General features: G+C 40.0%; 1 protein-coding gene across 1 annotated transcript in view; it reads left to right on the top strand.

The window, feature by feature from the left end:
• The first annotated feature begins 2,402 nt into the window (after positions 1-2,402).
• The window catches only part of myo15ab (myosin XVAb), a 65,099-nt gene continuing 43,427 nt past the window's right edge, over positions 2,403-24,074 (top strand). Inside the window, exons 1-24 of the mRNA XM_023958435.2 lie at positions 2,403-2,984; positions 3,080-3,544; positions 4,634-6,571; positions 6,663-6,782; positions 6,887-7,204; positions 7,373-7,570; positions 7,737-7,978; positions 8,571-8,964; positions 9,344-9,426; positions 9,810-9,873; positions 9,962-10,071; positions 10,482-10,556; positions 10,898-10,991; positions 11,175-11,278; positions 12,392-12,455; positions 12,737-12,850; positions 17,131-17,292; positions 17,432-17,545; positions 17,679-17,737; positions 18,062-18,185; positions 18,269-18,364; positions 19,799-19,930; positions 21,177-21,302; positions 23,461-23,538. Of these exons, the coding sequence (XP_023814203.2) occupies positions 2,442-2,984; positions 3,080-3,544; positions 4,634-6,571; positions 6,663-6,782; positions 6,887-7,204; positions 7,373-7,570; positions 7,737-7,978; positions 8,571-8,964; positions 9,344-9,426; positions 9,810-9,873; positions 9,962-10,071; positions 10,482-10,556; positions 10,898-10,991; positions 11,175-11,278; positions 12,392-12,455; positions 12,737-12,850; positions 17,131-17,292; positions 17,432-17,545; positions 17,679-17,737; positions 18,062-18,185; positions 18,269-18,364; positions 19,799-19,930; positions 21,177-21,302; positions 23,461-23,538 (5,817 nt within the window). The 5' untranslated portion in view covers positions 2,403-2,441. The remainder of the gene's footprint in view (positions 2,985-3,079; positions 3,545-4,633; positions 6,572-6,662; positions 6,783-6,886; positions 7,205-7,372; positions 7,571-7,736; positions 7,979-8,570; positions 8,965-9,343; positions 9,427-9,809; positions 9,874-9,961; positions 10,072-10,481; positions 10,557-10,897; positions 10,992-11,174; positions 11,279-12,391; positions 12,456-12,736; positions 12,851-17,130; positions 17,293-17,431; positions 17,546-17,678; positions 17,738-18,061; positions 18,186-18,268; positions 18,365-19,798; positions 19,931-21,176; positions 21,303-23,460; positions 23,539-24,074) is intronic.

Here is a 24,074-nt window from a genome sequence, read left to right as displayed (position 1 = left end):
GAGGGGTAGCGCTTGAAGTGGAATAACAGCTCAATATTTAGTGTGTTTTAATGTTTCACATCGCAAAATTGCAAAAAAAAACAAACACTGCAGGAGTTGTACTAAGTAGAAATTAGCAAAATCAACACCGCAATATTCTTTGTTTCATTTAACAGCAAGGGGAATTTTAATTACCTTCTCAATACCGTTTAGGCATAACTAGATAATTTTTACAAAAAGGTCTTCTGAAATCGGAGTCATTGAAAAATCTGAACCTAAAATATGGGACAGGGTGATGATGACTTAGATTAGCAGAATATTGAGAAGCCTTTTGAGAAGACAGACATTCAGAATGAGTGTAATGTGCCTTTACAGGCAAAAGAAATGCTTCAAACTCGTCAAAAGTTTGACCAACTTTAAAAAAAACTTAAACATAAATTCTTTGCACTGTTTGCAGTAAGCTTTAAACTGCACCTGAAATGTATCAAAGTTTTCAAAACATTTTTATATGCTAGTATAAGTACGCACCTTTAAGCGTGAGGCTTTTAAAGGGTGTTGAATTAATTGTGAACAACAATTTCTCAGTGTTCACACTGACACTCTGTGTCTGTATCTGGACAGTAACCTTCATGGGGACCACAGTGGTGAAGTTCAGAGCTGTTTTGGCCCAGTGCACCTCTCCTCAGGGTGATTTCAAACCTCTGTACAGTTCCATCATCAAATCAGGTTGGTGTATCTAACCTAAGAAAGGGTCAAAGGTTAGTTTTTGATTCAAAAGGGAACCAAAATAATTTGATTCTCTAATTCTAAAACTGTCTCATGTTGCTGCCTGATTAACATTATGACTTTGATTCTCTGTGCTTCTGTGTTTCAAGGTCAGCTTCTTTAAATCCAGTACAGGAGGCATGTTGTGTCCATAGTCGTTCGTCAAAATGCCTGGCAAAAAAGATACTAAAAAGGACACAAAGAAGGGAGGAAAACCAGAACCAGAAAAAAAGAAAGAGGAGGAAAAGAAAGGCAAGGATGACAAAAAGGGAGGGAAAGATGAGAAGAAAGCAACAAAGGATGAAAAGAAAGGTGGGAAAGATGACAAGAAAGGGGGAAAGAAGGGAAAGGAGGAGCCACCCAAGGGAAAAGATACAGGAAAGAAAGGAAAAGATAAACAAAAAGGCAAAAAAGTAGAGTCAGAGGAGGAGGAGGAGGAGGAGGTATTTAGTGACGAGGAGGAGGATGAAGATTTTAGTGAGGACGAAGATGAGGAGGACTCAGAAGATGGCAGAAGGGGAAAAGGAGGTAAGGGTGGGAAAGGGAAAAAAGGGGGCAAATCTAGACGAGGACAAGATTCTGAAGAAGATGAAGAAGATTTTGAAGAGGAAGAAGATGATGAAGATGAAGATGTTCGAGGCAAGTCAAAAAAGAAAGCTAAGGATGGTCAACACAAAGGAGGGAAATCTGATACCCATAAGAAAAAAGCCAAAAAAAAAGAGGAACCTCCCCCAGCCCCAGTTAAGGAAATACCCAAGAAGGGTTTGAAGAACATGTCCACAATGTTCTTAAAGTTTTCTGGTTTCAAGAGGCGCAAGAACAGCGTGAAAAAGCTGAAAAGCACGTCCCGTTTGTTCCTTGGTTTGGGAAGGAGAAAGAGTCGACTTGCTAAGAAGAAACGGAGAAAGTCTATGATGAAGAACACTTCCCGATTTATGATGAAGTTTCAGGCAAGCAAAAAGAACAAAAAGGAGAAAGAGGCCAAAGAGAATGGTGGGAAGAAACACAAGTACATGCTGCTTCGTCTAGGGGGATTATCTAATGAAAAAAAGGGTGGCTTCTTCAAAGGTTTGTTTAAAAAAAAAAGTGGAACTGGACCTACGGATGACTTTAAGACCAGCAGCACCATATTGGGGAAGGTTGCTGCAGCAGCTAACTGGCTAACTAAACGTTTTATCTTCAACAAAATGCGAGGAAACTCAAGAAATATTGGTTGGGGGAGTGGTGGAGGAAACAACAGACAATCCAGCTCTAGACAAAATATCCATGGCTATTATAACAATGGCTATGAACATGGGGAGGAAATGTATGGGTATGACTATCAAGATTTAGCCTACCAGAAAGGTTATGGAGGATATGATGACGGTTATGGTGGGTATGATGATAACCCAATGACCTCATATGGAAGACAGGATCAGTTTGGTTACAATGGTGCAGGAGGAACTGATTATCAAGACCTAGGGTATTATGAGGAAGGTGGACTCTATGATTTAAATGCAGGATATTATGAAGAGGGTCTTTATGATGATGATATGGGTCATTATTATAACCGTCATTCATCTCCTCAAGCATTGTATTACGACCAGGAAATTGATGACTATGGTTATCAGCAACAACCAGCAATGTATGATGAACATCTGGACTACTATGCACCAGTGGCCAAAGGTTATGTCTATGGAGGGGGGGAGGGGGGATTCATGGATTCTCAGGCTGAGGTGTATTATGGTGAGAATGGTCAGGAAGTTTACTATGAAAATGAACTCATGGACCCGTATGAAAGCTTACAAGAAAGTTTTTATCAAACCCCTCATACATCCTTCATGGGGATGCAAGAAGGTTTTCCACCAGACTACCAGTTTACCTATAATGATAGTGGCATGACCTACCAAGACTTCAGCTCACAGCAGACAAGTGGATTCCAACCATCAAGCCAGCGTGTCTATGGCTTTGAAGGTTTTGATGGGCAGGAAATTGATCAGGAACAGGGATTTTACAGGGACCAGTACGATGCCCAGGGGAATCAATATCGGGAAGAAACTAGTGGGTTTCAGGAAGGGGACATTACCTTTAGGGTTCCTAGACCTCAAGTGCGGCTGTTTGGGAAAGAGCGTCTAGATGTCCCCTTGCCTCCTCCACCTACATTTCCACCTGATCCTGAATTTGAAGACATGTCAGACATCCAGTATGAAGACCAAATTCCTGCTCCAGGTCTGAATGGAAACATGATGTCCCTACAGCAGGTAGTATCAGTCACATCAAGAAATATTTTGATTATATCACATTATTTTGGTTTTAACCTCCAATTTTAACTCTCATAATGTCCCCACACCAATAGACGATGCTGCCGCACCAACAAATGATGCTACCACACCAACAGACGATGCTTCCGCAACAACAGATGGTTTCACAACAACAGCAGATGATTTCACCACATCAGCAGATGATTTTACCACACCAACAGATGATTTCACCACACCAGCAAATTATCTCACCACACCAACAAATGATTTCACCACACCAACAGATGATTTCAGCACACCAACAGATTATTTCACCACACCAACAGATGATTTCACCACACCAACAGATGATTTCACCACACCAACAGATGATATCTCAACCGCAGCAAATGAGTTCCCCACAACAGCAGATGATACAAATGCAAGCAATGTCACCTCAAGGAATGATGGTGTCCCCTCAAATCATGTCACCACAAGAGCGGATAATGTCACCTCAAATGGTGACACCACAAGATCAAATGATTCAACAACAGATGTCGCCACACATGATTTCTCATCAGGTAATGCTACTTCTAGTATGCCAACACTTTTGAAATATGCAATGTAAAGCTAAGTGTTTTGGCTTTTGCAAAAACTCTTTTTGATCTTTGCTGGAAAAATTGGTAGGAACCAAATTTTTCTAACAAATTCAAGTGGCCTAAGTAAGAACTTAAAATAAAAATTAAGCATCATAAAAATTCAGCATCATAAAGCTTTGAGATGCATCTGGAGCACTGGAACTATAATTTCAAAAAACAGTGGTATTTGCATAATGAATGGCACCCAGAACGAACAATCAAATAACGATGACTGCTGTAAATGCCTGCTAGAACAAACTTGCAATACATAAACTGAACAACCACAAAAAATATTCAATTTAATTTAAAGAGAAAGCACTTTGTCCCCAATTCAGTGTTATTTTCTTTCTTTTTTTTAATGTGATTTATTGTCATACTCTGCTTCGTTGATTATTTTTACTGGTGTTATCCCTCTTTATTTGTCTTCATTTTTCCTAATTTCTTTTTTTTTTGGTGTCACAGCAACGTGTCCCATTGAAGCCTGTGGGAAATCATGTTTTGCTTCACAAACACTTTGCGCACCAAACTCAAAGCCAGAACAAATTAAATTTAATGCGAGGTACCACTCTTTGTTAAATAGGTCCACTAAAAAATAGACTTAAGAAAACAATGAAACTTTTTTTCCTGAAACTGGCATTGTTTTTAACTTGTTTTTATCGTAAAACCCACAGATTGATAGGAAACAGCATTTAAAATAAACTGCATAAAATATAGCTTTACTTTGATCTGTAATGTGTAAAAAGCTACAGTAGTTACTGTTTCCACAATGATAGTATGTGGTTACAGAGAATAAATGTGTTGCTGGAGACTATTAGAGCTGTTTTTTATTAGACCATTTTTTTCAACCTCGAGTTGCGAACTGTTTTTTTTTTTTTCTGTTTTATTTCTGTCATTGGCCAGGAAAAGTTGATCCATACAATCCCACAAATGAAAACGATTTTTTTCAGTAACTACTTGCCAGGAAAATTAAGTGTAATTTTTATCCCTTTCTGCATTACTATTAGGTTTTACTAAACAAGTTTTGTACCACAGGTGATGACAGATCCAATGGGAATACCACAGCAGCAGAGTTATGGACCTCCCTCAATTCCAACACCAACTGCTATGATTATAAAGCAAGCAAACATGTCTCCACTTTCTGTCCGACGCATGCAACTCTCCCCCACTCCATCCCGCCGCTCTGTCATTATGCCCTCTCCTCAGATGCAACGCCATCCTTCTGCTGTGCCTTCCCCTGTGCCCTCTCCTATGGTTGCACGGAGAGGGATCCCCTCACCTCAGCCTTCAGTGAGGAGTGGATTCCTTAACTCTCAAAGACCACCTTCTGTTATATCTCAAGGAATCTCCTACAACACTTCTCCTATGGCGTCCCCGTTGGTTCATCGTAAAATGCAACCACGGAGATCAACCTCTGTCCCAGCTAGAGGACCATCACCCCCCCAGTCTCCCCGTGTCTCCATGATTCGGCAGAGTCCTCCAGGCTCACCAAGAACACCTATGAAGCGTTATTCTCCACCACCCTCACCCCGTGTTTCCATGAGGATGCAAAGTCCTCCACCATCGCCTATGCCTGCACAAAATTCATTTGAAGGAACACCAATGCAAAGGTCACCTTCTCCTCCCATGTCTCCAGGTTACGCTTCCCCTTCTCAGTTAAGCAGAAGATTTTCTCCCTCCCCCTCGCCTTCTCGTCGAAGTTTATCTCCACCAGGACCACCACCTGTTTCCTCATCCCCTACTCTTTCTCGCCGCTCAACTCGTTTGCTAAGGGATCCCACACCAGTGGCCAGACCACGGTTAGGAGGGAATGTTCCTTTGGGTACTGTCAGACCTTCTCCTATGGGTCTCAGAGGGCGTCCAGTTCCCCCACCCACCCAGAATGTACGGCCATTTCGTCCATCTTCTATAAGAAGCAATAGATCTTCTGTTCTTACAGTAGACTCCTTGCACTCATCTCCTTTCCAGTCTCCTCATATGATTCATCGAGTTCCTCTGGGGAGAAGAGAGTCAGGCCGAATTCCTTCTCGGCCCATTGCTCGAGGGCGTCCCCTCGTCAAACAGTCTATTAGGAGGATGTCTCCTGCTTCCCCACAGTTTTCCCATAAACAAATGTCACACCCTGCATCCCCACGTCTCTCCCCTCGTCTTTCTCATCGGTCGTCCCCCCTCCAAGCCCCTCGCACTGTCCACCCCCCTAATTACTACTCAGAAATGTACATGTCAGATCCAAATGCTGATCCCTTACCTCAGTTTGTTGTCCCTTCATCACAAATGCTTGCCACAGGTGACCTATCTCCAAAATATGTAGAACAGACCTATGAACAGCCCCTGCCTCCTTCTTCCCCAGCATTGTCTGGTGCTCTGCAAAACCAAGCATTGAGAGACGCATCTTATGTGTCTCCACTACAGAGACCACAGTCTCCATATGCATCCTTACCCTCATCTCCAATGCTCTCTGGAGCCATGAGACATGGCCAGGCTCTCAGAGGAGTGGCTTCTTATCAGACCCCACAGTTGCATTCACCATATGGTCCAACTGTTGTTACTCCATATGATTATATCTCCGAACCTGGCCCTGCACCACTGCTCCATGATGCACTGCAAAATCGGTCTAATTTGCAAAATGTCTCTGCTATAAAATCTCCTATGATGCAACGTCGTAATCCTTATTCACCAGAAGTCCCACAGCTCCACAGTGCTCTTCATCAGAGCCCAAACCTTCGGCAAGCATCTTTTCAAACGCCAATGCAACTAAGTGGGCCCCATCCTGGTCCCCACAGACCTTCTTCACCAATGTTAGGAAGTGCCCTGAAAAATCCACATTTAATGCAAGCATCCTTCCAGCTGCCGGATGGGACCTTAACATCACCATATGCAGTTTCACATTCCCCCTCAATACTTGGCCAAGCACTTGGAAACCGACAAGTTAGGGGAGCATCATATGTGCTGCCTGATGGATCAGTTATCAGAGTATGTATAGTGGGAACATGTTGACTGAACAATAACATATATAGAATGATTATGCAAACATTCAATCTGAATGTCCTTTCTACCCAAACAGGACCCCTACAACCAGCAGAAGCAATTCTCACCTAATCTTTCTGGAGCTCTTCAGAACCAGCAGTTTAGGAATGCGTCATATACCCTCCCCGACGGCACGATTGTTAATCCTCGACAGCCAGTAATCAATGACTTTTAGTTCTTTTCTATAAGTTACAATTGTATGTTTTAGTTGAGGTTAAAGCTAATGAAGATTTTTTTTTGTTTTGCTGTTTGCCTGTTTAGCAGTCTTTTTCACCACAGCTTTCAAAGGCCCTAAACAACCCAGCTCTTCGTGAAGCCTCCTACTCTTTGCCTGATGGAACCATTGTAATTGATTCCAAGACACAAAAATCTGCAAGTCTTACAGCAGCACTTCAAAATCCTTACCTGAAGGGTGCGTCGTACACTCTGCCCGATGGCACTATCATCATCGATCCACGGAAGCCTGTCTCTCCAAACCTTTCCGGTGCGCTTAGAAATTCCGCCCTGATGAACGCCTCTTTCTCACTACCAGATGGGGTTCGAGACCCCAGTACTCCAATACCACCCAACCTTGCTAAGGTTAGTCATTGATTTTGATTTCTCAGATGTTTCTTTTAATGATTCTTTATGCTTTTTTTACTGCTATCTTTTCTCCTCTCACTACATGGTAATAGGTGTTATGTAATCAACTGATTTAGTGTATTGTCTTAGGACACCCAGAGTTAAACCAGCTTTTCTCATGTACAGGCACTCAATAATCCAGCCTTGAAGGGAGCATCATACACTCTTGCGGATGGAACAATTATAGTAGACCCAAGAAAACCAAGGAGCCCCAACCTGTCGGCTGCCCTTCAGAATCCTTATCTGAAGGGTGTGTCCTACACCTTACCTGATGGAACTGTCGTTATTGATCCATGGAAACCACCTGGCCCTAATTTGTCCAAAGTGTGTACCTTTTAAAATAATTTATTCTCCTCTTCAATTTTGCTACATTTGATTTCTGGTACAAATGTTTTTACAGTCAAATGCATTCTCTATTGAAAATGTTCATTGTTTATTAACGTTGGCAGTCTTAAAGATGAGCTGACGTAATGTTTCTTGTGACCTGAAGGCTCTTTTGAATCAAAACCTTCGTGGTGCATCATACCATCTACCCGACGGCTCATTGGTCATGCCCGGGCAGAAGCCCTCCTCTCCAAATCTAACAGCTGCTCTCAGGCAAAACATGAACCTTCGCTCCACAGGTCTTTACCACCTCTCAAACAATTCAGTGCTAACGGGAGCACCCAAGCCCACCAGCCCCAATGTTTTCTCTGCACTGCAGAATGATGACCTGCGTGATGTTAATTTAAGGTATGAAGCCAAAAAAAGACTTCTTGGGCGTCTCACTTAATGACCTTGGCAGGAAATAGAAGTGCTGGTTTTAGATACAACCATAGAGGCTAAAAAGAAAAAGTAAACTCAGCAACGATAAAAAAATAAATAAAATAAAAAAGGTAGATGTAACATGGGGGAGCCAGATCATGAAGGTTGGATAGGTTCAGAGCAGTTTGTAAGATCGTGTTGGTGAAACAATGCTGAGGTTGGGCTAATACAAAAGCCTAAAGAAAGACCAAAACATAAGTTTATGGGTGTAGTGAAGGAGGACTTGAAGGTGTTAGAAAAAAAGGTAGGCCATGTCAGTGACTTGGTGCATATCTCATGGTTCACAATTGAATTTATATCAAAAATACTATTCCTTAGTGTGAGGGTTTGATCATCTGCCACTATTTATGGGGGGGATATAGTATTTTGCAAGAAAAAAATATTTTATAAAAAGCTTTTTGGTTAACTCTTGAAAATTAAAGATAAGATGCCAAAGGAAAATCAAGCCACATAAATTGGATCACATAATTTCACTTTAAAACCATGTTCTGTGTGAAGACAGCTGCTTGTTTTGTTTTAGGCTGCCGGACGGGTCTCTTCTAACACGACGATTCCACAACCCAAAACTCTCTGAAGCCATCCAAAACCAGCAACTTCGTTATGCTTCATACACTGTGCCAACAGGACTGCAAGGCGAGGACAATCAATATGCTGTGATACCTCCTTATGGGCCACGCTCTGGGCATTGGGCAAGGAATGCTCAGGGTGGAGGAGATGCTGGGGAGGATGTTTGGTCAGCGGAGAGGGTTCTGCCACATGGAACAGTCCAGAATTTGTCAAAGTGGGCCATGTACAGGGAAGATGGGGTGTTAGAAGGGTACTCACCAGCTCAGGGAGTCATTGGAGGACAGCCTCAAGGACTAGACTGGATTCCTGATAGAGCCAGAGTACCTGGTCAATCCTGGTATGACAAGGTAATAATTTCGAAGTAGCATGGATGTTGAGATAACTGTAAAACAGAAAAAGAATCCTACCAAGTGTTACTGGTTATGTTTGTTTAAAACACAAACAGATTTGAGTACCAAACACACATGAAGATTATCATTTTAATTGTGAGTGCAAATTAGTGTAAGTTGATTCGCTTTGGCGACCCCTGAAGAGGTATGCCGAAAGGTGCACAAACTAGCCAGCAAACTCAAATAATGCATTCCTCTGTAATAGCCAATCTATTCCAAAAACATTTTTTTAAATGGATTGTTTTATATTGCATTATACTGCATTAGTAACAAATCTGCCTGGACCTGTGTGATTTTAAGAAGTGTATAACATACTAATTTGTATGTACATTTCCAGATCTATTCTGTCATAAGCATGCCCACAACAAGCCACAGGGTTAAACGCTGGGCGGAGGGAATGGAAGATATGACACAGCTTCCGTAAGTGTGTCCCAGAACAAAGAGAACGTTCTCTGCTCATTAACTCCTGTTATACTCTTTCAAGTCTGTTAGTCCACCCTTCCAGCAGTACAACTGATGTCACTACATATGCTTTCAACCCATGCTTGCTTTGTGCATCTCTGCTTATTTGAAAAAAGCAAAATAATACGTACCACAATGAATGCAAGTTTTTTTAAATAAAATAATCAGAAGAAATATTTGCAAACGGGATATCTGTTAAGACCTCAAGATGAATTAAATATTTTCAACTCATTAATGACATTTGAGAGGACGCTTTGGAAAAATTAACTGACGCGTTAACTAAATCTAATGAATTTTTTGTTTATTGGATGTGTTTTCCTGTAATCTGTGTTTAATTTCAGTGAGCTGAACGAAACTACAGTTTTGATGAACTTGAAGAAACGATTCGACCAAGAACTCATTTATGTATGTGCCATTTCCTTTAGTCTAGTTGCATCCCCGTGATGAAGAGAGCAGTGGAATACATTCACTCACTCCGTTTATTTTCTCCCAGACATACATAGGCAGCATCCTTGTGTCTGTGAACCCCTACAAGTTGCTGAACATTTACGGCACAGACATGGTACTTCAGTATGAAGGCCACGGGCTAAGTGATAACCCCCCGTAAGCACCTTTAAGTGTATATCTTTTTTGTGTGCATGTATCAGACCCGTTTGACCCCAAACATCTTACTTAAAAACTAAGAAGTAATTGCTAAACATTTGAGCCAATAGTTGGCCCACTATTCAGTTTCACGTTGTTGTCTTGTGTTTGTGTGGTTTTCTTGCATTTCCCTGAATGTGTGGTGAGATGTACTTCTAAAGAATACAATGATAAACAGAGGCCTGAATGCCGGTACTCTCAGGTGTTAGGAAGAAGCTACTGTTACACTATTATGGGTTGGTTGCTAGGTGACAGTTGAGTAATAGCTTTAATTGCCTTTTTTACACAACAATCATGGAGGTCCAGAGAACCAAGAGACCAGGCAACTGTTAAGAATAATCCATCAAAACAATTGTTTTTATATTTTGCAGTCATCTTTTTGCCATTGTAAACCTCTCATATACCACCATGATGGATGCCAAAAAAGACCAGTGCATTGTGATCAGGTAACACCACACCTTTTTGTGTTTTTTATTTTCCTTGTGTTTTAATTGAGACCTTTGGAGTTTTTAACAGCATGAATGACTCATTTTAAGTTAGGTTACAATACCTCTATCATATTTAAGCCTTACCTTTTACTAAGACAATCTTACATCTAAACTACTCTAAGATTTTGAGCCTTTCAAAGGTGGAATTGCTAATGGGCTGTTGTTCCGCTGGGGAGTCAAAGTGCATTTTAAACTGCAGGTTGTAAAACGATGATCTACATTCTCCTTCTAGATTGTCCGGAACAGTCCAGCATTAACCGTATCCGCATAACTATGTTCAATGATTTCTGTTCTTCCAGTGGAGAGAGTGGATCAGGGAAAACTGAAGCCACTAAACTGATCCTACGTTACCTCACAGCCATACATCATAAGCGCAACGTCACACAACAGGTGGTAATCAAGTATTTTATTTATGTGTCCATCTATAATGTAAAATCAACTTTTTTTAACGGTTTTGGTCTATTGTGCTTTTCTTTTGTGGTATCAGATACAGGTAAAGGGATTTTCTTCTCATGAAAACGGTCATTTCCATTGAAGCTACGCATCATAGTGTTTCTCTGTGCAATAATCGCTCAGATATTAGAGGCCACCCCCTTGTTGGAGTCTTTTGGGAATGCCAAAACGGTCCGTAATGACAACTCTTCACGCTTTGGCAAATACGTTCAAATCTACATGGACGAGTGAGTAAAAACAAGTTATAGTCAAAACTGTTTTCTGGAAAAGTGATTTAAACACCCACGCCAATTATAATAGTATTTTTGATGCTTTTAACATGTTCTTGTGGTTTTTTCTGATGATGGAGGACATATATAAAGAAAATTAGGCTTAAAAATAGCATTTTCTGAGCATTTCTTCATTGAAATCGTTGTAAATCAGAGCAGACAAAAAATTTCCTTTGAAAAAGAAATTATTTGTTACGTAGAAAACACGCTGGGCAGGCCATAAGCTCCCTGCTCTGCACCATTCTGATGTATGTCCTTGTAGGAAAAATAGATTCATGTACGTCTTTGCTTTCCTCGTCTGAGCTGGTATCTGGATCAAAACTGTACGGTTGGATAGCTCCAATATTGCTCACCATTTTTGTTGCAACATTAGTTAGGTTGGCGTGGGGGTCTGTAAGCTAGCGGGTAAGCACATAAAGACAGAGCTCTCAGTAGCAGGGAGGGGAGGGTGGTTGCTCCATGCCAATGCTCCCACCCACAACTGACTCATGAACTCTTGCAGAAACTACGTCCAAGAAACTACGTCCTAACGTAGTGTTAGACACAGGTTTTTTGATTTTGGCTTAAAATGTCCATGATTACAATTAAAAGACCACTGGGAACACTTTTATAGAACATCAAAGATGGTTGGAGTGGGACTTCAAATAACACGCGAAACAGCAAAACTATGTGTTTATGCAAGCCAGTTAACACAACTTAAATGACAGATCAGAAATAAATACAATAAACCTTTCAGGAAATGTGTGGTTCGGAATAAAGTTAAATACTGCCTTTTTATTTATTTGTTTACTTAAAAGAATAGAAAATGGAGAGACAGACACACACACGATATTGAAGTTAAGCTCTTGTAAAAATGCTTTGTTTTTGTCAACACAAATGCTCAGTACAGACTAAAAAGAGAAAGAAAATGTGCCCTAGTAGCACAGTTAGACTAAAACTTGATCCTCTGTTACAACTGTGACCTAGAAGATCCAAATACGTTTACCCATGCATGACTTGTTACTTAACTCAGTTTTACTGTGTGTGGATGCATGTGTGTGCGTGTGTACCTGCTTGTGTGCCATTCGCCAGGGGTGTAATCAGCGGTGCCATAACGTCCCAGTACCTGTTGGAGAAGTCTCGTATTGTCTTTCAGGTGAAAATCAAAAGAACACACACACAACAGGCTGATTGGAGTCTTCTTACAACTGAGTCATAATGAGAAAGAGGAGACCGCCGAGCCGCACGGCATGATTGATGTTTTTATCTCAGTGGGGGCTTTAGCCAGTCCAGTTGCTTTCCACTTACCTCTCAAGCTGTTCAGCCATTCACGAAACATCATTTAACACACCCACGCCCATCGCTGTGAAAGCAGTCACAATTTCCGAGTTAGATTAATGCCTGTCGCTAACTCTAGATTTGTGTGTCCATTTGCAGGCCAAATCAGAGAGAAACTACCACATCTTCTATGAGATGTTGGCAGGTCTTCCCCCCAATGAGAAGCACTCACTGTACCTACAGGAGGCTGAGACCTACTACTATCTGAACCAGGTGCTGGCATGTGAATACACCCACACACGTTCCTGTAGAACTTACCTTATGTCTCTCATTTGGGATCATTTTGTATGCTATTTGAAAACAGGCTGACAAGAGTTTGAGATGTCACTCTTCACATTATAAAAATATTATCACTTTTATGAGAAGTTGCAAATATTGGCAGATATATTGTCAAGTGGAACCTTGGGGCTTCACTCATAAGGTTCCACTGTAAATTAAATATAGGTTGTGTCCAAATTCCTTCATGTCTCACTTTAGTGCATTTGCCAGTTTGTAGAGCTTTATGAATCTTCAATTCCAAAATCCAGTGCTCTAGACATTCTCCAGAAGAATGCATTGCTTTTGAACAATTTTTGTAAAAAAATTTATATATATTTTTCAATATCAATTTTTTTTATAAACCATTACAGTTTTCATCCTCAGAATACAGTGGATTCATAGTCTTCATAAAATGTTCATATTTATTCTGTAAATCAATGTGGTCATATTTGCCATTTAAAAAAAAGTGAGCCTGGTGTCCGAATTGATTTTAAAATCCACGGCACTAGGTGGTCCCACATTTCATTTGTAGTTAGGAGTAGGAGTAGGTGGAGGTCTGACATAGTCAGTAACAAAAGCCTAAAATATATGAACTGTCATGTGAGGCTGATGCTGTTGCTTTCAAGCACCTTGTCATTTTTTAGATAATTTAGTTTGCACTATGTGATTTTGATTAGATTTGTGAGACAGAAAAACAGCTTCATGACAGCATTTGATTAGTTCTGTTCTTCTCAGGATTTTTTTGAATACAATTTAAATCTTCTGTTTAACATTCTGAGTTTTTGCTGTCAAACCTTGTTCAGATTTATGATGAAACACTCTCAAAGCTAATGAAATTTTATTAGGTGTCAGTTTTTAGATCTCTTTTTGTTCAATTCTGAATAAGTAAAACAACACACAACACAAGTTAGCAGCAACTATAGAGACAGCAAGAAAAAGCAGTTTGTATGTTTTTCTTTAGATTTCTATAAGGCAGGCCAGCAATGTTTTGTGCTTTGCTGTGCAAGAAATCCGATTCTGTTTATGTTGGATCAACTGGACAGACTGCTTTCCATTTCACCCGCTAGCACTTGAGTGTGTTTGTGTCGTGCATGCTGGACTCCTCTGCTTTCCAGGGCATTTTGAGACGGAAATCTTACGGGGTCAGAGCAGGTAACACGTTCGTATCCATTTCAGCATGGCACTAGTGGGAACCGCGGTTACATCAGTGGAAAGGCGAAGCTAGTTTCAATGAGTTAATCGTTTGATCAGCTGTTCAGAGGAGTCACACAGATCATTAATTAAATAAATTCTCTGTCTAACTCTTGTACTGCGTGATCTAACCTACAGTAATTAGCTGCAAGGGTAACAGCTTCTGATTGTAACCAGATCAAATGGTTTTATACCTCATGCTGGTTGTACTGGATGGTCTTTGTGGCAAAATGACGTGAATCATTAACGGAAAAAACTTTCAGAGTTTAGTGTGGTGGTGATGTGCTTCTCCTCCAGCAGTGACGGCACAGAGATTTTTTTTAAATCAAAGATCGAATTTAGATCTTTAAAAAAACTGGAATGAAAATAAGAAGACACAATGTCAGTCTTTTCACCATAACCATCAGCAACATTACCAGAAGCTCCAAGATAGAAATATGGTGGATAGAATTTCATCATCACCAATCTTTCCGGTCTTTTGCCAGAAGCTCAGCATCCTTCAAAGCAACCCCATAAGATTTAATGTCTCCCATAATGACGTCTGTCCACTGAGTATAGATTTTGCCTTAAGGCCGTTTCCAGCCTACAGCCCCTGTATTAAACTGCAAAATGGCTCGCGTCGGATGGTAGAAGGGAAGACGGAGAACGTGGCCAAACCATCTGGTGCGACGTTGCGCAACAAGGCAGGAGGCTTGGGGCTGGCACGTTTGGGCTCCTATTGCTCTTTTAGAGACGCATTAGGGCCACTTGATGTTCTCAATGGTCCTGAGAGCCTGGCTGTCAAAGCCAGATAGAAGTTGTGGTTAAAAAATATTTATAACAGAAAATATGCTCCACCTACATCCCTTTTTCTGGAAACGCCTCCCTTTTCCCATAGTGTCTGCAGCCGTTTGTGTGTGAAGTTGTACCTGTTTGCAGCTGCCTTGCATATACGAGAAAGATACAGAGATGCAGCCCTTTTAAATGCGTTAGTTTTGCTAATCCCATTGACTGTATGTGTGAACTGGACAGAGTGAGTGTGACATCACCTATAGAAAAAGGCTTTCTTCCGGCCCCTACCACTTGAAAGCGGGCCAAGGAGATTAGTCAATCTAACACTTCGAACATTCCACATGAAACCACATACTTTTATTGAGGCATCTGATTGGTTAGTTTATCACTTGAATAACTTGCACTACAGATAAACATCGTGAAAAAAGGAAGAACTTGTTAAAAAAAGGTAGAAGATTAAGAATAGTTAAACCAACAACTATAATGAGTAATAGCTGTTTATTTTTTGATGGAAGTCCTTCCAGTTCTCATATACAGTCAATGGTTAATACAGTTGCTTCGACTCCTCCCATTTTATTTTGTTGGTAACCTCCTTGTTGCAATATAATAAAATCCAACTGCTCTAAACCGATACCCCTTGTTTGTTTGTTTTTGCATGTTTAACAGACACAATCCTCTAGAGTGTTTGTGTGTGTTTTTTAAGTATGCAGACATTTTTGCAACCTTCAGATTCCTTAGTGACTTACTCGACTGTACAGTATTGATATTGAGATTGTTGAGCTTCTCATAAGTCGATTGAAAGTGAGGCTTTCAGCTGCTTTCATGCCCCATCTGCTGTGTTTTAACAACTGCTTGCATGCTTCGCACGTTCATATGGTTTGTCATAGTGATACAACATGATATTGTTAGGAAGAAACTGCTTTTGACAACTTTATTACCCCACAGTGGATTTGTACTACAGCCAGCCTTGCCTAACGTAGTGTTAGACACACACATGTGGTAGACGTTGGACATGAGTGTTTCTGTCAGTGTTGAAGCTGCGTCTGGATGAAGCCACGAGGAACATTAACAGAGAAGTGACCCATGACAGAATGACTGAAGGCTGTTCCTTTCACAGACTGATGGAGGACGGCCTATTTGAAAGATCCTATGTGTTCTCGACAGGAAATCATTATCCAACAAGCGGAATCTTTTTTGGTTTTATCTCTTAATTTAATTTAATGTAATTATAATACTGACCTTCTGACTGATAAGGCTGTTGAATGCTACATCTCATTTAGAACTTTGACCAGGAGAGCTGATCACATCTCTCCAGTTTTTAAGTCTATGTACTTCATTAAACATTGCTTATTCTTCTCCCTTCATTTCCTGTTCGTTGCCAAAGCTTTTGCATTTCTGTACATAAGGTGCTACAAAATAATTGCTATGCCTCATTGACCAGACATTTATATAGGAGCAAATTATGCAGGGATTCAAATAATTACAGCTTAAAATGTAAACTTGCAACGTCTCATTGGATGCAAAGGTTTTTTTGTGGATAAAAGCATCAAATCTTCAGCAGCCAGTTGTTAATACTGTTACGTCTGTGTTGCTATGGATCCAGTAGCAACACTGATTTTCAGGGTGTTTTGCTTGCCACTGCATGGTTTCAAACACTTTTAAAGAACAATACACTGGAAAAAAATGTCGTTCTCAAAGAAACTTAAAAAATATAGAAAACAATATGTTTTTCCTTGTTGTGAAAAACAATCTACCAATAGAAGTGGTGGAATTTGTCCTAAATAGGATTTCTTAAAATAAGTGGTTAAGTCCTGACCTAAGACAACATTTTACGTTGAAATTAGCTATAATCACTGATATTTATATATATTGCTCTGATAACGCTTTGTTTTAAACAAAATACTTAAAATCTTTAAAGCAAGGTTAGTTAAACCAGCTGCACTTTAGAAATGTCATGCTCCCCCCTTGGTAATACTTGGTAATATATTTTGCTTTTGCTATGATGATATCAAATACAATATATCTTCTTTGCTGTCACTTATCAGACTTGTTTAAAATATATAACAGTTAAATATCTCTTTAAGATATTAAGTTTCGATGGGGATTTTTGGCAGTGATGTCATAGTGTAGCAAAAACCTGAAGGGCATTTTCGATATCACCGCAGTATTAGGAGACTCAGAGCCCTGGAAAACAGCAAAAAATTAGCCTTTCTGAGAGATGCTGAGAAGTTACCAACACAAACTGTATCAGTCTAACATGTTGACATCTGTAGGGAGGGAACTGCACCATAGAGGGGAAGGATGATGGGGAGGACTTCAGGCGTTTGCTGAGTGCCATGGACATCCTGTGTTTCACTCCAGAGGAGCAGAATGGCATCTACAGACTTCTGTCCTCAATTCTTCATCTGGGGAACACCTACTTCGAGCCCCATCAGGTCTCTGTAAATGATGCACGCACACACACATGCTACAGAATTCCATTCAGTTTCACAGCTGAATGGTAATGATAATGCTGATAGACAGTGGTAATGATGGACGATTGTGGCTTCCTGTGAAATGTGTGTGTCCTTGAAGGCTGAGGGGGAGGAAGTGGCGTCGGTGGTGAGTGCTCAGGAGATCAGGGTGGTAGCTGAGCTGCTGCAGGTCTCACCGGAAAGCCTGCAGAAATCCATCACCTTCAAGATGACAGTGAGCAAACCTGCAACTGCATCACACTCTTATCCCCACACACCACATTTATTTGACCTTTTTGAGAATATTACACAACTACAGATACGGGTGATGTTGCTAGATACGAATTGTGTTTGCCTCCCACCCCCAGGATACAGTGAGAGAGAAGATCTACTCACCGCTGACGGTGGAGAGTGCTGTGGATGCCAGGTGAGTGAGTCAAGAAAAGTACCTGTGAGGTTAAACACAATCCACCTGTTTCCTCCTGGAAAAACTTGCAACAGCAGCCTGTCTGACTGTTTTCTCTGAGGTCTTTTGAAGTCCTTAGTCTTTTTTTAACCCTCTTTTAAAAATCATACCAGGAGGCTTTAGAGGGAGAAAAAGGAGTCTTTGATATTCTCTTCCAATCTTTGGTGGAGGCATGTGAGGACAAAGGACATCAGGGCTGGGGGAGAGATTTTTTCAGATGTCCTCTGTTTCCATAGGAACCGGGTTTTCTGTTTCCATAGAAACCTTATTGTGTGTTTCTCATAGAGATGCTGTTGCCAAGATCCTGTATTCGCTGCTGTTTAGTTGGCTGACGGAGCGCATCAACGGACGGGTCTACCCTCGCACTGAAGCCCTCTCCATCTCCATATTGGACATATATGGATTTGAGGTCAAAACAATGCAGCAATCTCTTTTAGTCATCACATCACAGTCTGAGCTAACAATCCCTCATGTGTCTCTGCTACCCTTCAGGAGCTACAGGTGAACAGCTTTGAGCAACTCTGTATCAACTACGCCAACGAAACTTTGCAGTTCTACTTTGTAAAAGTCGTCTTCCAAGAAGAGCAGGTCAGGGATGTCACCAAGCTTGTTTCTTTTTAAAGTCCTAATCCAATTATCTTTTGATCTGTTGTAAAAAAGCTCCCAGTGGTCTTTTAAAAATGATTATGCTGGTTTTAGCCAAAATGAAAAAAAAAAGTGTTTTTATTTAGGACAATATTTTCCAAACTAGCGTTAGTTCATTGGAAATTCGCCTCTGAATTGTGGGCGGGACTGTATGTGCGGAGCAACCCCACCCCCCTTCCCCTTCCCTGTTGCTCAGGGCTCAAAACAGGGATCTTGTCGTACGCCCAGTATAAAATGATCTTTTTTTCAAACTGCATTTTGTCTGCTCCTGATTCACAACAATTTGACTAAAGTAATACTCAGAAATGCCATTTTAAGTTTAATTTTCTTTATTTATGTCCTACATAATCAGGAAAATGCCACAGGAACATGTTAAAAACACCAAAACAGAATTTCCATCGGAGTGGGTCTTTCATCGATGTCCTTCACTTTATCTGTAATACCACCCATACTGGTTTTGTGTTCATGGACACACATGCCCTGAACTTTAAAATTTGTTTCATTCAAGAAATGCATGCTAACAGCAGAGCGTTTAACCTAACAAACCTCTTTACTCATAAATCTTATTTAAATCAAAGTTGAACAAACCAAACTCCAATAAAATACACCACGTTCCAAAAGTTCAATGCCAGGTCAACAAAATCATTAAACCTTCCAATTAGTATGCATGAATAGGAGGAAGAAAGGATAGAAAAGAACTGAGACAGACATTTCATAATCCTAAAACAACAACAAAAAATATCAGAGGAAAACTGTTTCCTGATTAGCCAGCCCTACCAAGAGCACCATAGAAGTCTCTCTGATTTTCAAGGGGGCTTCGCAACATCTTTGAACAACATCAGAACAAAACTATCCTTTATTTTCCCCAAGTTCATGTCCAGCCAGGGTCACTATTTTTGTGTGTTTGTGAAATGGGCCGTATAAATCTGTAGCACAGATTTAAATAAAGATCTGTATTCTTTTGGTTCTTAATGGAGGTGACAGGAAAATATGATTCCAAAATAGTCAATCAAACCTCAATGACTTTTGCTTTTCCTTTTCACATGTTGATGGTCAATTATTTAAAGACACTTAATTGGCAGCATTAAACAATTTCTTTTCATTCTAGTTAATTTGAAAGAAGTAACGGTTTGGCACTCCATGAAAAAAAAACAATCTTAATTTATGGTTTCACTTTTTTATTGTTTCATTATTATTTTTATTATTATTATTCAAAATTATTAGACACGTTTTTTCAGGTTAAACCTATTCAACTAAAATTGTAATCATAAAAATGTAGGAACAGATTTGGGATTAAAGCACATCATTATGTCAGATAGGAGCTGTGGCCTAAAAGAGTTTTACAAATATCTAAATAATTTCAATTGTTTTGCATAGGAGGAATACATGCGGGAGCAGATCGAGTGGCAGCAGCACTCCTTTGGCAACAACCAGGCATGCCTTGACCTCATTGCTGCAAAGCCTCATGGGATCCTGCGCATACTGGATGACCAGTGCAGTTTCCCCCAGGTATGCTTTCATCTGTGAAACTACTTTTCAGCTCTCGCATCAAAGCACAGGTAGTGGAAACGGGAAAAAAAAGACAAAATAAAAAATTAGAGATTGAAGTTTTGAATTGACGGAAAGCCTCCCAAAGCCCCTGCTCCAAATTCTCTGATCCAGCTCTCTGCAATGGATGCTGTAGGAATGCTAAGGTTCTCAAGCTAAAGTTAGTTTTTGACGTCATTTTTACAATGACAGTGATTAAGAAAAGGCAGCTTTCATTGTGTAAGGGATAATGGCTGACAAAGTGTGCATTATCAGAAATTAACGCACGCTGTAGAACCTTGCTTTCATGAAGTGCGCTAATTTCTGATAATGCACACTTTGTCTGTCATTATCCTGCTTATACCATGGTCATTCACAAAAAAAAATTCAATCAGTTTTAGTACTTTATTCCTGTTATTTTTTGGTTAGATTGCTTTTTTCATCAAAAGCTATGTATTATGTGGTGTTGTCACGGTTACATGACAAATCGCTGAGCTGGCACCGACCTTGACAGCAGCGGCAAAAGAGGTTAAATAAAGCATCAGTTCAGAGATAAAGTTCACCTCTAACCACTTGTTTTTGTCCAGATGATGAAGCAAAAGTATGTTTCAAAGAAGACAGCGCAGTGATATAGAACATTTAAGCTAGGTGACCAGAACATGTTTTTTAGGTGTGCGTTATCACTGTGGAATAACACTTATTAATCCACACCCAGCAGCCAATCAGAATCGAGTATTTACCCAGACCATGGTATAACAATTTATTATCCAGTGATTACACTTTTTCAAAGAAAGAAGATATAGTTGGATTTATAATGAAAAAGAAATGATACTGCAGTCAGCTCAGATCCAGAACAGAACTATCACACATGCTGACTTAATTGCCTACCTGCTGATATTATTATTTCCACTGCTTCTTATATGAAAAGCTGACTGAACTCATACCAGGATAAATACTCTCAGCAGCGGCTGGATTAGTTACACTTTTTTAAAGTGCACTGACGCAAATGCCCAATCAGCCAATCACATTGTTCAACAGGTGTAACTAATGTTATGACGTGTGTGTGTGTGTGTGTGTACTTTGAAATTTCTGGTGCACAGTGTCAAACGTGTCACACGAAGATCTGACAAATGCAATCTGCCAAACCCGAATAGGCGGCATGTAAATGAGCTGTAGATATTACATTTCCATGGCTCACTAACCATTACCTGTTTCCAATTATCACTAGGCAACAGACCACACCTTCCTCCAGAAGTGCCACTATCACCATGGAAACAACCCACTATATTGCAGGCCAAAGATGCCACTGCCAGAGTTTACACTGAAGCACTATGCCGGGAAGGTCACCTATCAGGTACTTTTCTTCTTTCCATCTTTCCTCTTCTTTCCCTCATCTTATTGTAACTTTGTTCACATATGAACTATTTTGTGTCTTTGTCTGTTTTTATTTTGTTCTTTTCTGATTTTTTAAGTGTCTTTGCTGTTTCTGTTTTAAAAAAAATGTTTTTTTCAGTATTCTTTTTAATTCCAGTAAAACAAATAAAAGACAAAAACCAGTCGTTCCCTAGTAAATCCAAAAAGAAAGATGTTAGGAAACCATAACTGTATGATATGTGCAGAACAAACAGTTGCACATCCAACCCCCAAAATTCCTCTGTCATGGCAACTCTTTCCAATGACTCTATATATAGATGGACACAGTGTGGGAGGATGTAACTTCTTGATTTCTAATGAAGATAGATTTTCAGCTTGGAGGTGACCGCCTTTCTGGGCGCATTGATGATCAAACCCCTAGCTTTCCAGATGTGAGCAAAAATGCATAACATTTAGGCCTGACATTTGTTTAAAGAGGTGGAAAAAAGGAATTGCAAAAGACTGTAAGTTATAGAATCTCAGTTAAATGATTTTAAATCACAGAAAATGTGGACTGCTGCGCTTGTTTAGTGAGCCTCCTTGTGGTGACTCCATGAACTGATCCGGCTCCAGTTATTTTTATTTTTTAAACCAGTTTCTAATAGAAAGTGCAAGTGTTTCCTCCTTTGAGTCATTAGTTTAGGAGACATTATTTTCTCTGCCCACCAAATTTCTCATTTTACACACATTAAAAGTGGATTTCACACTGTATTAGCTCTTTCATTTAAAACTAATCCTAATTGCAAACATTTCAGAAAACTCCAAATGCTCACTTTGAGGTTTTTTTTTTTAAACATTAATTTGTTACCATGTCAGCTGGCAGACTGAAGATTATGCTTATGGCAAGCCAGCCTTAATTTGCCATTGTTAATGACAACACTGAAAGCAACAATGAAGTAAAAAAAAAAAATTGAATCATTTGTTCAGAAATAACCAGTTTTGACTCGGATCAGAAAATCCCTAATGACCGAAGTTTTTTACATACATTCGAAAATTTGCTTAAATCAGTGCAGAGATTGTTGCTGAGTTATGCCAGCCGCTTCATAGATCTGCATGTATAATTTATATCAGATATATTAAAGTAAAAGTTCCATTAGTCGTCACACACCTGAGTGTGTGAAATGTTTTCTGAATAGTTGATTCTGAGAGCAGGGTGGACTGCAGTCACAGTCGTGCTCAGGAACCATTTAGTGGTTTAACACCTTAAATCTGCGCTGCAGCTATTCCATATTAAGAGTCTTTGGTATGACCCAACTGTGGATCTAAACCAACAACCTTGTGGCTTTTCAGAGCAGATACTCCCTGAGCTTTTGAGCAGGCAAACAAATATAATAATATTTGTTGTTAAAAGGCAGAAAGGTACAACTTTGCTCTATCCACTACTATATATGCAGATTTGCGGAAGTCAAAACTGTTTTTGTTCAGGTGGGTCTTATATATTTATCCCAAATGCACATACTGACACGTAATGCCTTGGTCACAACTGCCCTTATGGATGGACATGGGCTGTCTGGGGGTAAAAAATGAGCAAACTGCATACAATTTTAGGATCAAAGACCTCTCGGTGAACAAATAGAATGAAAATGTTCGTGCACATTTCTTTTCTACGGGCATGCTGCAAGCAACAGGTCTTAGCAATCACAAAAACAACACACAAGAGTAAAAGTGAGAGGTGTGACGCATGCACGTTGTACGGATTTTTCATTTTTCCAACCCCCCAACCATGTGCACTCTGCAAAGTACCCGTTAGAGCTATTCAAGTGATAAATGTGCGCTCCGTGTTTATAGCCTGACTGAGGCGTGCAAAGTGCGTGCAGGTGCCATTATCCTTACAAATGCTTCACGATACATTTACCACACACTCGACAATCGTACGTTACATTTTTATTCCTTAAGGTGGCCGTACGGGCCTCAAGGGAACTGCAAGGTACACCTGTGCTCCCCTAAAGATTCTGCAGCTGCTGTCTATGACCCTCCACGAGCCTTGACAACCGAAAAACCCACAGCACCTGTAGCCCCAGTACGAATGTCTAAATACGATATCACAGTATTGTTGCCTATAATGATTTCTGATGTTTGTCCAATCCTTTTTGTTACAGGTGCATAAATTCTTGGATAAAAATTTTGATATGGTTCGCCAGGATGTTTTAGACCTCTTCATTCAGAGCAGGAACAGAGTAAGAACTACAGCTTCCCATCCTTCACGAGTTTCTGCCTCAGCCACTTTGTTCTGCAGTGAATTTATTTGGTCAGGTTGTTTTATATAGGAAATGCTTTTAGCTTTGACTGGGGAACTTCTTGGTTGCTAGAAACTAAAATGCAGAGGGTTCATCTGTGTTTTTCTTTTGGTATGTTTTCAGAGTCTTGTAAAAATACTAAGTGCTTCTATTTCCTATGAAAAAGCATTTTTCAACCAAGCTCATTTTGAAAAAATATTTTTTTAAAACATTGATTGTGTGTATTACTGACCTAGGCAATAAGTCATAAGAAATATATTTTTTTAATTATTTTTTTTCTTGGTAGGGTTGTTAAAGGGTGGAAAAAACTAAAAGTTATTTCCCTCAGAACATGCATTCCTTGATTTTATTTTTTTATCGAGGACCACTGCAGCTTAAGGGGTTAATTCGACTATTTAGTAGTTTACAAGTTGAAGTGGTAGTTTTAACTAAGAAGTGTTGGACAATGAATGTTTTTCCATTTATTAAAATCTGAT

Source organism: Oryzias latipes, chromosome 1 (assembly GCF_053564925.1).
Source record: "Oryzias latipes strain Hd-rR chromosome 1, Olatipes_Hd-rR_3.1".
Lineage (NCBI taxonomy): Eukaryota > Metazoa > Chordata > Actinopteri > Beloniformes > Adrianichthyidae > Oryzias > Oryzias latipes.
This window is presented reverse-complemented; position numbering and strand designations above follow the sequence as displayed.